The sequence below is a fragment of the Labeo rohita genome, unplaced genomic scaffold, assembly GCF_022985175.1.
Source record: "Labeo rohita strain BAU-BD-2019 unplaced genomic scaffold, IGBB_LRoh.1.0 scaffold_86, whole genome shotgun sequence".
Lineage (NCBI taxonomy): Eukaryota > Metazoa > Chordata > Actinopteri > Cypriniformes > Cyprinidae > Labeo > Labeo rohita.
Window position 1 is genome coordinate 491,129 of NW_026129810.1, and position 17,626 is coordinate 508,754.

At 42.5% G+C, this 17,626-nt stretch overlaps 1 protein-coding gene across 5 annotated transcripts in view; it reads left to right on the forward strand.

Moving 5' to 3' along the window:
• LOC127162209 (calcium-responsive transactivator-like) overlaps positions 1-17,626 on the forward strand; it is a 54,003-nt gene that overhangs the window by 30,988 nt on the left and 5,389 nt on the right. For 4 of the 5 annotated variants that reach the window (XM_051104979.1, XM_051104978.1, XM_051104981.1 and 1 more), the window contains 3 exons: positions 2,041-2,202; positions 8,932-9,033; positions 9,783-9,875. In XM_051104979.1, the coding sequence (XP_050960936.1) occupies positions 2,041-2,202; positions 8,932-9,033; positions 9,783-9,875 (357 nt within the window). The remainder of the gene's footprint in view (positions 1-2,040; positions 2,203-8,931; positions 9,034-9,782; positions 9,876-17,626) is intronic. The other variant, XM_051104980.1, reaches the window with a different exon arrangement.

Consider the following 17,626-nt stretch of genomic DNA (forward strand, 5'->3'; position numbering starts at 1 on the left):
ATGCAGCGGACCTGTCTCCATCAGTCATACATACTATACAGAGTGCAAGGGCCTCCTCCACTCGCTCACTTTATAGCAATAAATGGCGAGTATTTGAAGGATGGTGTGAGCAGACTTATGTTATCCCTTTTTCAATGCTCCGTAGGGAATATTTTATGTTTTCTAAAAAGGGGAAGGCCTTCTCTACCATTAAGGTGTATTTAGCAGCTATTTCAGCTTGTCATGTAGATTTTAGTGAGAAATTGGCAGGCCAGTAATGGGTCTGGCAGCTCGTTGCTTTTGACAGTGCTCAATCCCCTCAATGCCCCTTCCTGGACCCACAAGGACACCAGCATGCATGCACAGGGAAGAGACCGGTCTCTAGAGGAGAGGCACGCTCACCATTTCAACAGCGGCGGTGATGAGGCTTCATTTGCGTCAGGTGTGCCTCATCACACGCCGCCAGTCCTGGCTGTTTCGGCACTCCTCCTCTCTTGCACACCCACAGGCGGCGATTAAGGGACGGGGAGATGCTGATAAGTAGGGGGAGACATTCGACTCGTCACAATATGTATGTGAAAAGAACAGCAGGTTTTAGGACTCATGACCAGCTGTTTGTGTCATAGGCTACCCCTCACAAAGGGAAGCCATTGTCTCATTAACGGTTGTCTCATTGGATCATAGAGGCTATATCTTTAGCATATAGTTGCAAGGGTCTTCAATCTTCAAGGCAGGGGTCACCACACTTGGTCCTGGAGGGTCCTACAGAGTTTAGCTCCAACCTTAATCAAACACACCTGAACCCTGAAGCTAATCAAGGTCTTAATAGGTATACTTGAAACATCCAGGCAGGTGTGTTGAGGACACCAGCCCTCCAGGATCAAGTTTGGTGACCCCTGACCTAAGGGCTTGAGAGCCCACTCCACTTGGGGGATGACTACATCCTGGGCCTTATTCAGGGGAGTTTCAGGTTCATGTTATTTGTTCAGCAGCAAGTTGAGCTACGCCACATACTTTTGTGTGGTTCTATAGACTTTGATATTTCTGAGCCTTCCTTGGCACACACAGTGCCAGAGTCAGTCAGTCTAAGCCCATTTAATTTAGTTACAGAGGAGTGGAGTGAAAAGGGTGCAATCAGGGAGTGGTCTGTATCTCTCATAGTAAAACGCCAAGCGAAGTTAGAAAAGAACAATGGGTTACTTTACATTAACCCAGGTTGTTTGATAACAGATTGAGGTGTTTCACCAGCATTTTGCTCCTTGCATGGGCACGGGAAAAAATCTCTCTATAAAGATTTAGGGAGAGGTTGACCTGACTGATGTAGGTGGGGCGGAGCCTGGTCTCAGGTCAACCTGTCTATCAGAAGCTTCCGCAGTGGGTCACGCCCAAAGCCATTGTGAAACACCTCACTCTGTTTTCAAACAACCCAGGTTATGTTAAGTAGCCCATTGTTTCCGTGTCCCCTTACCCTTAAACCTAGCCCTCACACAAAACGTTATGATATTTTAGATTTTCAAAAAACTTTATTCAGTATGATTTAAAAGCTTCCTTATGGGCCCCAAAAAATGACCCCACAAGGTCAACATTACTGCTATTACTATCCATAACAGAGAAACGCACATTTTGGAAAAAATATAACAAGGGCATGTTCTTGACAGGTTTCTTGATTTTCATCCAGATGCTACTGTTGTATTATTCTTCTGCATGGATAAAGGTATCCTATTAGAAATAGCTTTTGACCCTCAGGAGAGATTAAACACATTCAGTTCATCAGCAGGAGGCTGCTCCCTTCCTCTGACTTTTGATTTAATCCTCTTTTTAGGCATTCTTCGAATCTTTAAAACCCTGAAATGCTGCCCTCTATCCTTAACTGACAGTGTTTCTTTCTTGACTCTACCCCAGCTTCTTTTGGTTATTAGTAGAACATCTTTGGCATCTCAGAAACTGTACAGAAACATTTAGTCCTGGATATAACCTCAGTGCTTTTTGTAAACACTGTCAAGAGTTTTGTTTAAACTGTAATTTCAATGTTGCAATGTTTGTGGTGCTGGTTCCCATTAGTTTCTATGATGCATCAGCAAGGCACTGGACCCCATTACTCGTCCACCACAGCAGGGGGTCAGCATTACCAGGGGCAGCAGACTGGAATAATGGGACAGGGAAACCAAGGGAACAGCATGATGTCACAAAGGCCCATGGGAAGTTATCGTGCCCCACAGCAAGGTAAGAGCTGGCACCATTATTTTGTTTAACTAGTTTTGCTTTTTCTGCTGTTTTCCTATGTTTGTCTACCAGAAGCTGCTTATGGTATGTTTTATTGTGCTATTGTGTTATTAACTTTCATCAAGCGCCAAATGTGAGTAAAAATCAGCTTTTGTAAGTATTTGAATGTGAATATGTAATCTGGTGTGCTGCGGGTTTCAGAGTGTCTTAGAACGGTTCACAGTATATGCTTCTCCACATGAACGCCATCTCTCTCTAATTGCTTATTAGGGGTGGGGGAAAAAACGATTCACATATGAATCTGTCTTCTAGCGAATTGTATCGATTCACAGATTCCAAATATCAATTTTCTAGTTAATATAATAATAATAACGTTATGTTGTTGGAACAAAACAGCAACAGCAATGGAGGAGGAAACACAAATTCATCCTGCCCAGAGGTTGCGTTGGACTTTAACATTGTCCATCATTTAGACGGACAGGGTCATCAAAATTCCATCATAATCTATTATTATCCATCATTTCATTCTCATATTTTGATTGTAATAACACATTTAATTGCTTTTATTTTTGTTAACATTTTCATTTTTAATCATGAACCTACAGGACGAGTATATAGGCTTATGAATTTATTTGGAGCGGATGAACAAAGACTGTGTGTCACTTTTCATGTTCAACACCACACCCACTAAAACAACACAAAAACGCTAGGGCTGGGTAAATAAAAAATAAAGAAATAAAAACAATAAATTGATTTCTCAGTTTTGATACATTCTCATTTTTATGAAGCGATATTGATTGTTAAATCCCAATTGACCCTTTGGTCTATGCTTTTTTCAGCTGACAAAAGAACAGTACATAATACGCCTCCCATCTGATAAATCGCAATAGGCTAAGCTTTGTGCTTTGTTACTTTTGATACAATATTACTTTTACTTTTACAAAAGATCACCCTCAGTGTAATCTGTCAGTGACAGACAGCCTCCAGATTTTTCCATCACTACAAAAAGAAAAATTGTAAATGGGGGACAATTTTCAGTTAACGCGACCTCTGATCCTGCCCTATTTTCAGCAAGGGCAACTGTTTGGAAAAATATTATATTACTTAATCATAAATATTATATTAATTAATCATATTAATTATTGATCTTTGGTTATTATGAGAAATAGGGATGTGCTCAAATAGTGAATCCTTATTCGGAAAGTCACAGAAAATGAAAAACGCATATTATGGAGCTACTATAGAGACATGGTTAGGTGCTTGGTACTTATAGGCACATATTACTAACGCACCTTTTAAATAAATAAAAAAAATACTGCGCCACTGACTTTAGACCAGGTTTTATGTAAACAACCAGCCTATAATGGTAAAAATCCACCCACTCATTTTTTATAATCCCAATAAATCATAAACAGCCTCTCAGAACAAGCGATTTCAGATTCTCCTTTCATACACGTCATTGGAGGGAAAAGGTCCCGCCCATTTGTGACAATCTCTGCACTATTAGCATAAACACAGCCCTGCGTGAGAAGCAGCAGTCTGCCATTACTGGAGATAAATAACAGGGGTGCTCAACCCTGCTCCTGGAGATTGACCTTCCTGCAGATTTCAGCTCCAACCCTGATCAAACACACCTGAACCAACTAATTAGGATCTGAAGGGGCACTTGATAGTTTACATACAGGTGTTTGATCACGGTTGGAACTAAACAAAATTTGTAGTAGAGCCAGAGGGACGAGGCTAGGCCGGAGGAATGGAGTCCCGAGGCTCAGGATGGTCGACGCCAGACCAAGGCGGAGCCGGAGGGATGAGGGAGCCCGGTGGAGAGGAGGAAGCTAGGAGCCATGATGGAGCCGCTGGTTTACCAGGCCGAGGCAAAGTCTAGGACTCTGAGGCTGGAGGCGGAGGTGAGGGATTGTCCAGCCATGGTGACGATGGAGAATGGCAGCCCCGCGGAGTTCACACCGTATAGACGGTGGGCTGAGGGTGAGCAGAGGGGCTGTCAGACGACAGCAGTGGAGGAGGCAGGAGCGGGCATTTGTGAGCTTGCGGGCTTTCGGGGATGCACATGGGGAGGGAAAACACAAACAAAACGAGTTTTTTTTTTTTTTTTTTCCATTTTTCAAAGTTTTCATTTAGACACGATTAAAACTAAATTTTTAATGTGAACTCAAAAAGTGAATAACTTACATCCCTTTTTAAATGATACTTGTATACGTACATACAGTGAATGCAAGCAAATACTGAATTTAAACCAAATGGTGCTAAAAAGGCATTCAGCAAACCATTTTTATGCCCTTATATGTACAGTATACATATTGTGGCGGGAGGAGCAAAACGACGGACACAGTTGGCGTGACGTCAGGCCTCGGAGAGGCTTTTATTAAACAATATAAACAAAAGTGTCCAAAAGGGGATATAAAAGTGTCCAAAATAAATAGGGGATCTGGTGTCCTCGACGTGCAGGGGTTCCATGAAGGAGGGGCAGTGTTCAGAAGGGAAAGGTCCAGGTAAGGGGTGGAGTCCGGCGGCCCGGCATCCTAGCCCGCAGCCGTCTGGGTGCAGCTTACGTCCGGACCGCAGGTCCGGCAGCTCGTCCATCATTTCGGCGGCGCTCGATCCCTCTACGCTCCCTTCCTGGACCCACGAGGACACCAGCGTGCATGCACGGGGAAGAGACCAGTCTCCTGAGGAGAGGCACGCTCGGCATTTTAACAGCGGCGGTGATGAGGCTTCATTCACATCAGGTGTGCCGCATCACACGCCGCCAGACCTGGCTGTTTCAGTGCCCCTCCTCTCTCGCACACCCACTCCCGTCGGGAGCCTGGTGAAGGGCGGCGATTACGGACGGGGTGACGATGATAATTAGGGGGGAGGCAGCCGACTCGTCAAATTATGAATTGATATTGAATCAAGATCGAAATCTCCAAGATAACAGGTTTGTACTAATAGTGGATAGTGGACTAATAGTTTATTTGCGAAGGCCAGCACCAGCATGAGCTCTTGAAGCTCTGCCCTCTTCTCCTTGAGCACCAGCTCATTTGCATCCAAAGTGACAGGACATCAGATACTTATTTTACATGTTGTATAAAGGGGCATAATAGGTCAGCTCTAAGTGGTCAATGGCGCAATTGTTTTTAGTTGTCTCAAAATAGCAACGCGCCAACAATGTGCCTGAACACACCTCGTTTTCAGACAACTACACCTATGGGCGAACAGATGGGCGCAAGTGCATTTGCTATTTAAACAAAGGGGCGCTAAAAAATGGGGCGTTAAAATGATAACTGCGTTGGGCTGAAAGTAGCAAAAACACTTGCGTCGTGCTTGACGTCAGGTATATGATAAGGCCCCTAATCTTTCCGCTCCTGAGTATACACAGAGTACAGGTGATTGTGAATTGTGAATACGAGTGATTGCAAAGTGAAAATAAAAAGCAAGTGCACATTCAAACGTGATTTCAGTGCCCCACATATTAATAACGGCTCTCTGATGCCCGCAATGACATACAGTATAATTTTCCAATAAAAATATTTGTGAGAGAAAGCATTGAAATGTCTTTCCTACCATTTCATATTTATTCCCCTTACAGATTTCGTAGTACATATCATTTCCTTTCTGAACACAGTATTTGGATTTGGGAAGTGTAAAATATTTTTGATTTATTAGTTAATGGAAAACACTAATTTCTTGAGTCAGCACTAACCATTTTTGTATCAAAATACTGGTGCGTTTCATGTCCAGTATGGAAAAAAAAAATGTATGAAAAATTGTGAATCATAATTAAAAGTCTAAAAATTGATTTTTAATCAAATCATGACCCCAAGAATCGATATGAATTCAATCGTGAGATACCAAATGATTCCCACCCTTATTGCTTATGATGTGCATTTTCAAATGCAACATGCGGCAAACATCTTTTTGAAATGTAAAAAAAGAATTGTAAAGAGAATAAAAATTGCTTGTTTACAGAGGAAAAACAACAAAGAATTCCAACATGAGAGAAAACAAATTAGACAACAATGCATGTGAAATCATGGAAAAGGGAAAAAAAAGACAAAAGTGCAATTAATTTAGGGTATTGTGGAAACGCTATGCAGATAGAGCGAGAATGGCAGGCAACAACCTGATCTTTTTCCTGGTATTGTTATACTTTTACTAACTGTAAGTATAAAGTGTTCTCACAGTTAATGACATGTGATGTTGTAACGCTGCTAGAGCATTTACGGTAGTTTTGTGTCAGACTGACAACTGCGCTTGTGCATACGTGTGCCTGTACGTTCTGGAAAGGTGAAGGGATGACTCGCTCTACCAACATCTGTCTCTCTTTATTTTTTTATTTCCTTTCTGTTTGTAACCTGAGTTGGATACATGCTTGTGTACATTTCTCCTCGCTCGATCCCCATGTATGTGGACGAGTGTGTCGATGTGTGAGGCGTTTTATTAAACTTTGGGAAAATCTACCATCTTCCTATCTCCCGTGCATTATTAGCACCACACAGTTTTCCTATTCTGGGCTGTTGAACATTTCAACAATGTAATGGTGTTACAATGTATTGTAGAAATGTTGTCTCTGGTCGTCTAGTCTGTCCTCGTAGATGCGTTCGGGAAGCGTGGCTTTGAATGATGATTTGCTGGGAGGGCTGGACGCTAGCTTTCAGTGCAATTAGGCAAAAGTTGTTAGCATTTTCCAAGATCTTCTACTGGACCTTTAAACATACAAAATTGTGTCTCCACAGGACATTAAATAGGTGGGAGAGAATGATTTTGAACAGATTTTGAATGGACAGAATTACAGTTAATGGGGCTGCAGTCAACTATAAACTAGACACGAGGGCAGCTGTGACTGATGTTTTAGAGAAAATCTAGAACTGAGTGCCATGTATTGAGTGCCACAAGGTTACAGCTACACCCAAGTTGTGATGTTTGAGATGTGTCCCAGCTGTTGGAGTGATCCTGTCTGGCAAATGTAGAAAGAGTACTAGGGAGGCCCACCATCTTTGCAAAATGTTACCACAGCATGTTTAGTGTAATATGCCACCAAAAGAACAGTTCAGACAAAGAAACAAATGGGTATGACACAAACCTCAGAGACAGGCTGTCTGCAGGCTGAAAGAGGAATGTCTCAGTTATGTATGTAACCCTCGTTCCTCGAAGGATGGAATGGAGACGTTACGTCGATACTGACATATAGGGGTCTCACTTGGGAGCCCAATCACCTCTAAGTAGTACAAGAAACAGCCAGTAAATATTGGCAAGTGGAATTTGCATGTCTAGCCGCTCCCTGAATATTTGGATATATAAGATGGTGGCGTTCAGGTTTATACTGAGGAGCCATTCCCTCTCCGTTCCCTCCTTAAGGGACACCTGCACCACTCACCGGCCTCGCTCCGCTCCCACGGCTCTTAGTAATGAGAATACAAGATACATTGATTTTAATTTATTGTTTGAATGCACTTCTGTAATGAATGTCCAAGATTTATCAAAAACAGCTGTCGTTGTAAGACAGATGGCAACTCTGTTTGTTGGTCTGAGTGGGCAACAGTAACTAAAGGGGTCGAGGCTTACAGTATCAATAGGTCATTTGTAATATGTCTGAAATCACCTCGGCGGTCACGATATAGGGGAAGGAAAATTAAAAGGCTGATGGCTTTTTTATTTGCCTGTTTTTTGTTTGTTTTTTTATTTAATTTAAAGTTACTTTCTTTTTCTTCCAGCATGGGAAAAAAAAAAAAAAAAGATTGTATGTTAAGAGAGAATTTACACGTCTGTGTGATTTTTCTGCAAAGGCCCACAATGTTAGACATAAACTACTGAACTTTATTTATTTAACTTTGTTAAACTTTGTTTTGTTTTGTTTTTTGGTGATGAAGTCTTGTTAAGTAATGCATAACCAGGAACACTGAGTTAAATGGGTAACACTTTAGTTTTGGGACCAGTTTTCAGTTTTAACTAGTTGCTTATTAGCATGCATAATACTAGCATATTGATGACCATATTTTAGATCCCTTAATCCTACCCGATACCTAAGCTTAACAACCACTTAAATAGTTATAAATAAGCAGCAAAAGTCATAGTTTGGTAATAGTTGGTCCCCAAACTAAAGTGTGGCCATTAAATGCTGTTGTTCGGATTGTGAGACTGTAAATGTGACAAATAATAAATCTGACTATTAACAAGTAGCCTGGGTCTTAGTGTCATTTGAATGTAACTGTAATGTGTATGATTTGGATTACGTTTGAAAGGATATAGTGATATCTGGAGTTTCTGCACACTACCACTATAGTACTCCATATATCCATGCATTTATTTATTTACTTATTTGAATAAATAATAATAATAATAATGATGATAATTCAAATTGGTTTATTGAAACATACAAAGAACATCTGCATTTCATATCATTCACTATGTTTTCTTTTTCTTTCCTTTTATTATTTATTATTATTATAATTAGAGAACGGAGGTTACTATGACTTGTATACTGATGTAAATGAAGTTTTTCCTGCTTACACAGAGGTCTTATTAAAGACTTGCATCTAGATTTATCCAGTTCAAGAATACTGATAACTCGCTCGTCTTGAATTTAGAAAGATGCCAAAATATCTTCTGCCTACAGACAGCTAGAGCACTTTCTCTCCCTCAGAGAAGCCCAAAATCTCCCGAGTCCGTTCTTCCGAAGCTGCTGTCAGATCGGCTGATTAACCAACCGTGGTGTCGCCTGTCTTACAGGATCAGCCCCGCAGTACATGGGCCAGGACGAGTTCTACGGAGAGCAGTATGGACACGCTCAGAGCTCCAGCGAGCCTGTTAGCCAACAGTATTACTCAGATGGTAACCAAGCTCTCATCCGGAAATTTTCTACATTCATTCGTTCATTCATTTCACATCACTTACCTGTTTCTACTTTCGTTTATCTCGGAATCTTCAAGTCATGTCTTTATGTCTGTAATATTTATTTTTTCCCGTTAAAAATGTTGCTAAAATAGACTTGAGAGCAACAAGCGTCTTTCAGAGTGTCTTCATTGCCTGCAAATCTTTTTCTTCTTCTTGTTCTTCTTTCTTTCTTTTGGTGTGCTGAAATTTCAGATTTGGCTTTCCTTCCTCGTTTTGTTGTTGCTGGGCTAAAAGTTCATTTGAGGCTTGAGTTTGTGTATGTCAATTCAAAGTCAGATGCGCACATCCAAAATCACTTAAGCAGGTGCTCGATCAAAAGAAAGTTTAGATGAAATGCAAAAAGACTGGTGTACTGTTATTTTTGCTTCCAAAAAAAAAAAAGAAGTATGTATATTAATGAACCACAGGCCTTCCTTAGCAGGCAAAAACACAGCAAATATCAACTTTTATAGCAACACAATGAACGATCATACCTGATAAGGTCAATCAACAAATCTGTTAAAATTCTGTTGTTTAATTTACATGATTTTTAAATTAGACGACAAATAACAGTGTGCTGGTCTTTTTGCGTTACAGACGAGTTTGTTCATGTGTAAGCAGTTGTCTGAATGTCTGCGAGCTGCAAGGCCCGTTTGTTCTGCTGTTTTTTCCTTGTGGGTGTGTACTATTATGTTTTCCCTCAACAGGTCATGGGGAGTATTCCTATCAGCAGTCTTCCTATGGAGAACAGAGTTATGAGAGACCCTTTGACGAGTCGTCACAACACTATTACGAAGGCGGTGAGTTCCAACTCCAGTATGTTAAGGAGCAGACTGAAAAAAAAGTATTTTTATAATATAGGGTTTACCACACACGTTGGTAAATGTGGTTTATAGGCACCCTCTATATGTGGAATGTTAAATGTTTTTTTTAATTGTACAAACTGTATTTTCTATCCCCTTTGCCTAAAACTACCCCTCACACAAAAGCTTTGTTGTTGAGATGCAAAATATAATAGGTAATAAACCATGACAAAAAGCTCTTGATTCAAATGCCGGTCCATGACAGATTCTGCTCGCATTTCCTTTGCAAAGAGGAATTGCGTAGCGATGGACCACATCTACTTCTACTCTCTTTGACTTTGTTTCCAGCACTTTAAGAGCATCTCTGTCCTGCATGGATTGTGTAATGTCTTTCACTGGCTGAGAAGGACGTATGTCTACCTGCCACAAGTGGCCTGATCGAGGTAAATTGTGCAGGTACAGTGTTCATGGTAAGGATGCTTTTGTTGATGTTGGACTCCATTGTGTGGAGAACTGATATGGCTTGTTCACCACAGTTGTCACATGGCTTTTTTCAGGATGTGGTTTGCAAGCTCGCGTTCACATGTGTCCATTATTTCAGTTTGCTATGCGTTTATGGATGGTTTTGAGTTTTCGCTTAGCGTACGCTCTAATTTGAGATTTGCCAGTAGTTTAGAGTGAGCATTTAAAGTCTCGATCTTTGTGATATCTATATTTTTGTCTCTTTTCCCTTTTTTTGTTCTCTTAAACTTTTTCATACAACGAAGAAGCAGAGACCTTTTTTTTTGTTTGTTGCTCTTTGGTGTGTTTACTGGCTTGATTTGGAAGTACGGCAGGGCCAGGGTGCTCAGTAGCGCCTACTTCTTGGGGCATTGTTCAAAACATTAGTTCCTTTTCGATACTACACTCGTACTGCGTCGCTAGACACTATGGGAAAAAGTCCTTTTTTCTCCTTGACTGAAGCTTTTTTTAATAATGCAGTGAAACTGCACGAACGTTGGATCGCACAGTGAAACGAAACGAACCAATGACTCGGCAGCAGTGCTGCACGAGCCTATGGCGACGAAGCCTGCCGTGGCCCGCCAGAAGGGGCAGGGCCATACGGCTATATAATCGGCCACGTCACCATAGGATTCTCAGATTTCTTCTCCTTCAGCGACGATGTTCTTCGCTGATCTATGAGACAGCAGTCCCAGCTGATTCCCCTGCCGCCATCCGGCGAGCCTAAAGAGCTTATTTCTAAGAGGTAAGTTTTGTAGTGACGTTGTTGTAAATGTCGCGCTGCGAGTGTGGCTCGTGCAGCATGCACAGTGCAGAAGAGCAGTGAGTGCACACTCACTAAGACAGAATGCTCTTCTCTGTCGCCGACCTCCTCCACGGAGACAGCCCAGCTCTGTCTTTTTTTCTCTCTCAAAGCTCGTAGAATAAAACAGCGGAGTCAGGGAGCTATGCAACCGAGCGATCTCGCGCCGGCGCTGAGCCCGCGTGCTCATTCTCTCCGCGGCATTTTGATCCGTCTGCGTGTCTTACACGTGAGGATCATTGCCCCTCGATATACTGAGTGGCTCTATCCCTTTAGGCGGATCGGAACAGAGCACTGTTACCGACAGCTTTGCATTTGTGTGTGTGTGTGTCGCTAAGGGAGACGGGCTGCTTTCTCTACGAAAGCGGTCTGCCCCTGTTCTCCCGCGGAAGGCGGCCCCACCTCCCCTGCTCTCCTGTTTCTTTCCTCCCAGTTTTCTCTGAGGATGTAACGGTGAGCTCGCGAGTTGAGCGATCAGGTTTGAGCATTCTCATGCCGACACACATTCTATGTGTTTCACTTGATCTGCCAGGCTGTGTTACACGCAAGGATCAGCGCCCCTCGTTACACTGAGCAGCTTATTCCTCCTAGGCAGATCGGAGCAGAACGCTGCCATACTCCATACTGCCTTGATCTGCCAGTGTGTTTTACACGTGAGGATAGGCGCCTCTCGTTTCTTGAGCGGCTCAACTCTTCTGAGCGGATCGGAGCAGAACGCTGTCACCTTAATGCTATATCGCTGACAGCTTCATATTTGAATGCGCCTCTCGCCTGGGCCATGCCCACACTGAGGCTGCACTCGCTGAGACAGACACGCTTTCACTACGAATGTTTATGTCTCGGGCTGCTTTGCTCGCGGCTCAATGAACACGGTCCCGTCCCTCCCCTCGTCCGCTACGGGGGAATCTGAGAGAAAGCGCACAGCACTTTTCATCTGCCGGTGTGTTTACACATAAAGATCATCAGTACTCCTCTTCTAATGAGCAGTCTGATCTTTTTAGATGGATTAATGGAGAATGCTGTCACTAATGATTGTTATCACTGACATCTTCCAGTTTGACCCGTCTGGGCCACGCCCACACTGAGGCAGCGCGTGCAGGGCTGACTGCTCTTACTATGAGAGCATTAAGTATAGCAAAGCATTTTTTGAGAGCACCCCATTCAGTTTCGGGTGCCTAAGGCATATGTTTGTTGTGAATACTGGGCCCGTTCATGTGCCCACACAACTATCCGCTGTGATAGCGGGCAAATAAAACTTGTTGTTTTCAAAAGAGAGCTAAACCCACTAAAATTAATCCAACCCCTTGTCACGTGGGCTGAGGCCTGGCAGGCCATCCCCGGAGTGTCAGACTGGGTTTTGGGGATAATAAAAGGCTGTACACTTCAATTCGCTCAGAGACACCCGTGTTCAGCGGCGTGGTCTCCACCTTGGTTCAGAGCAAGGATGCACATGTCTTGTGCACCAAGGTGATGAATCTGCTGGCTTGAGGAGTCATAGAAAATGTCCCCCCAGCTCAGAGCGAGTCAGGCTGCTATGGCAGCTACTGCCTCATCCCCAAGAAGGATGGTGGTCAAAGGCCCATCCTCAATCTCAGACACCTGAATCACGCCCTCATGAGACGGTCGTTCAGGATGATTACATTAAAGCAGATCCTCCTGTAAGCCTGCCCAGGGGACTTACTTTCACAGACGATTCTTGAGATTCGCCTTCAAGGGAGTGGCATCCCAGTATACGCACATTCTCTTTGTACTGTGCATAGTTCCTCACAGTTATACAAAGTGCATGGGTGCGGCTACTTCGGCCCAGTGCTAAGGCTGGGCCTGCTTCGTATGCGGCCCCTTCAGTATTGGTTAAAACCACGGGTTCCATCTCATGCGTGTCGTCACAGACACTTGCGTATCAGGGTGGACCAGGCCTGTGTAAAAGCCCTGATCCCCTGGAAGGACTCGCAATGGATGGAGAGAGGTGTGCAGCAGGAAGATGGTCACGACAGATGCTTCCAACATGGGTTGGGGAGCTCTGTACGATGGCGCTTTCTGGAATGGGCTCAGCTTAACTTGCATTCGCTGAGGGCAACGCACGTACGTGCAGATATGCTATCACGAAGCAATGTTCCCTCTGGGGAGTGGACACTTCACACACAGATGGTTCAGAGAATCTGGGAGATCTTTGGCAAGGCAGAGGTTGACCTTTTTACCTCAGAAGACAACTCTCATTGTCCAGTTTACTATTTAAAGGACAGGGACGTGTTGGCCCACAGCTGGCCCAAGCTCCTCCTTTACACTTTTTCCTTGATGTTCTTGATCCCTCAAGTAATCAGGTGAGTCAGGGAACAGAAGCACAAGCTTCTTCTGTTGGCCCCTCTCTGGAGAAACCAACATCGGTTCTCAGAGCTGTGCCAGCTGCTTGTAGCAGCCCCCCCTGGCCTATTCCCCTGAGACGGGACCTCCTCTCTGAGGTGAATGGGACAATATTGCACCCCCAGCCCAAGCTGTGGGCTCTGCACCTTTGGTCTCTGGACAGGAGTCTGTGAACCTCCCAGAGAGTGTTCTGAACACTATCTCTCAAGCTAGAGCTCCATCTACAAGATGCCTCTACGCTCTTAAATGGTCTGTTCTTTCTGCCTGGTGTTCAACCTGCGGCGAAGACCCAGCCTCCTGTGACATATCGGCTTAAGGTTTACATAGCTGCTATAACAGCTTCCAATGCCCCAATAGCACGCCAGTCAGTAGGCAGGCAGGAACAACTTGGTTGTTTGATTCTTGAAGGGACCCAGGAGGTTGAACCCTCCTCGTCCCCTCACTATCCCCACTTGGGACCTCTCTAAGGTCTTGAGGGCACTGAAGGGCCCGCCTTTTTAAACCATTACGGGGTTTAGACCTTAAACCCCTAACGTTTAAAGCTGCTTTGCTGCTGGCTTTAGCATCAGTCAAGCATATGGGAGATTTACAGGCACTCTCTGTAAACCCCTTCTATCTTGAGTTCAGACCAGGCGACTCTAAGTCATCTTGAAACCGAGACATGGATATGTACCTAAAGTGCCCTCAACTCCCTTTCGGACACAAGTAATTATGCTCTCTGTGTTCCCTCCCTCAGAGGAGGACCAGGAGTTGAATTTACTCTGCCTGGTCAGGGCATTGAGGATTTACACTGAGCATTCCACCCCCTTTAGGCAGTCGGAACAGCTCTTTGTTTGCTTCGGTAGCTGCAATAAAGACATCCAGTGAAGCAGGGACCTTCTAGGTAGATAGTCACTATCACATTAGCTTACTCCACATTGGGGCTGCAATGTCCTATCGGGGTATGTGCCGACTCCACCAGAGGCATAGCCTCGTCTTTGGCGTGGTCTATTGGTGTGTCCATTGCAGTGGTGTGGCGGCCAACTGGGCCGTCCACTTTCACTAGGTTCTACAACCTGGACGTCCCCGCCCTACAGACGAGGGTGGTTTCTGTATAATGGAGCTAGTTCTGTGCATGACTGAGTTGCCGCACTGAGCCGCCCGCACGCTCCTGGGTTACCGAGGATTGTGCGGGCCCCATGGGAGCAACTTCAGGCTACATCTGCAGGCTATATTAATTTTTGCTGTATTCTAGGCCCCCAAAGGGTGCTTGGGCAAAAGTTTATTAGTCGTTCCTCTACCATGACAAGGCGTGTATGGAACAGTTCCCATAGCGTCTAGCGACGCAGTACGAGTGTAGTATCGAAAGGGAACGTACTCGGTTACTATCGTAACCTTGGTTCCCTGAGATAAGGGAACGAGTACTTGCGTTACTAGCCGTGCCATGTCACTGCACGACTTAGTCGTTGCTTCAGTCGAAGTAACCTGAGGATCCTATGGTGACGTAGGCTCGTGCAGCACTGCTGCAGAGTCATTGGTTCGTTTCATTTCACTGCACGATCCAATGTCCGTGCAGTTTCACTGCATTATTAAAAAAGCTTCAGTCAAGGAGAAAAAAGGACTTTTTCCCATAGCGTCTAGCGACACAGTACTCGTTTCCATATCTCAGGGAACCGAGGTTACGACAGTAACCGAGTACGTTCTCTGTTTCCAGAATATTGATGTGCAATGTTGCCTCATCATTTTTTTTTTAACTGCTTGGGAATTACTCCTCATAGAAAAAATATGAGTATTCGTTACCAAACACATGCTTATATACATTGCCAAGGCTAAAACCTTTAGTGTTTTCACCTCTGGCAGTCAAGGAGTTTGTCTCTAAAAAGCGAATCAAGCTCTCCAGGACTAAAATTACTACACTGAACATTGGACTTCAAGGGCCAAAACTGAGAAAGTCCCAAGTTTACTTGGTGCAGTTTTATACATACCATATGTGACTGTCACACACCTGGTGTTGAGACAGGATCAGTTACTGACAGCGACTTATTCCCTCATCATGGCTACATATGATAATGTGAATGTTATATTTGGTCAAAAATGTTGCTTGTTTTTGTTCTTTGAACTGTTTTCAATCCCTTTCCAAAAAGTCACCCGGCATGTATTCAAGGTCCAAATGACTGGCACTGAATTAAAAAGAAATAAAAAAAATAAATGAATAAAATTTTTTTTTAAAATGTTATGTCGTGAAAACTACACTGTAAAATCTAATTAGTAGTTGAAATAGTATGTTGTGCTGACAAATGCTTAGTTATTATGGTTTACATACACAAGAGTTCTAATAACTAAAGAAGAACTGTAGGGGGTACTTGATCCTGAACTGTTTACTGTTTACTCTAGACTTAGTTTAGCAGTGGTTCTCAATCCTGGTCCTGGAGGTCCGTTGCTCTGCACATTTTGCATGTCTTCCTTATTTAACACACCTGATTGAGATCATCAACTCATTAGGAGAGAGATCCATGAACTGAACTAATGAGCTGATGATCTCAGATGATCTGACCCTCAGGACCAGGATTGAGAACCACTGTAGTGTCCACCTTATTCTTCCCATAAGAGTGGGTGCAGCCATTTGTAAATTTTTTTTTTTGTGTGTGTCTGGCTTCTGTTTTACCGTTTGCCGCACTTCGATATTCTTCTCTTATTTCCCTATGGTGGATTATGAACCGGACGTCTAACACATTACCAGAAAACAGCTTACTTCCGCATTAAACATTAAGGTGGATAGCTGCTCACTCATTCCCAGAGTGCGTTGCGCTATGAATGAATTATGCAATTGCTTTGTTTTACTGTTGTTGTTTTTATTTGCTGTCTTGTATCAGTAGTAATTCTATTTTTGATAAAAAATGAAATACTATTGCTTGGTGATTTCAATAAGAATTGGTTGGATAAATCATCTGACAAAGAAAAAAATATATTTAATAGTTTAAATCTTACGCAATTGATTACTCAGCCAACTAGAGTTAGTGCTCAATCACAGTCCCTTCTTGACTGGATACTTGTTTCACATCCTAATGATTTTTAATGGCAGGTGTAATGTCTGACTGCTTTAGGAGCTTTGGATTAATTCTGAAATTCTTAGTCTTTTTAGGCAAAGGGATGAAGCATAGTATTTCATCAGACAAGAAGTAATGCAAAGTGGGAAGTTTATAGGCAGTTGAGAAATTTGAGTAAGACAAAAGTACAAAATGCAAAATCTGCTTATTATAAAGAAGGTCTTTCTCAGCATTTTAAGAACTCAAAATATTTTTGTAATAAAATTAAACACTTATTTAGTACTTCAGATAAACATTCAATTAATCAAATTGGAGTTAATACTATATTACATGTTTCTTTATCGATTGCTCAGTTATTTAATCAGCATTTTTCATCAGTTTGTTCTACTTTAGTGTCTGACTCTTATTTGAATACTGATACTACTTATGATAATTTATCTTGTAGTAGTTCTTTTAAATTTAGGTTGATTTCACCTATCAAAGTTCAGGATGCTATTAATGAATTAAGTGGGTCTAGTGGTGTTGGATTGGATGGTATTGAAAATAAGTTCCTTAAATTATCCTCTCATATTCTTAAGTATCCACTTGCTGAGTTATTTAATTTGTCTTTGTCCACATGTGAGTTGCCTGCTATTTGGAAATGTGCACATATTACTCCATTGTACAAGGGAGGTGATGTACTTGAACTCAATAATTACAGACCTATATCTATAATATGTTCTATATCTAAAGTTTTTGAAAAACTAATATACAAACAACTTTTTACAACAGATTATTTAAGTATTAATAATATTTGATCACCATATCAATCTGGCTTTAGATCCAATCATTCTACAACTACTGCACTGCTTAAGTTTACTAATGATGTGTTCTCAGCTGCTGATGATGGTAAACTCACAGGTGTGATTTTTCTTGATTTTTCCCAAGCCTTTAATGTAGTTAATCGATATTTACTTTTAGATAAACTTCATGCTATTGGTTTATCTGAAAATGCAATTAGGTGGTTTAATTTATACTTGCATAATAGAAAACAGTGTGTAGTATTAAATGGAATAAGT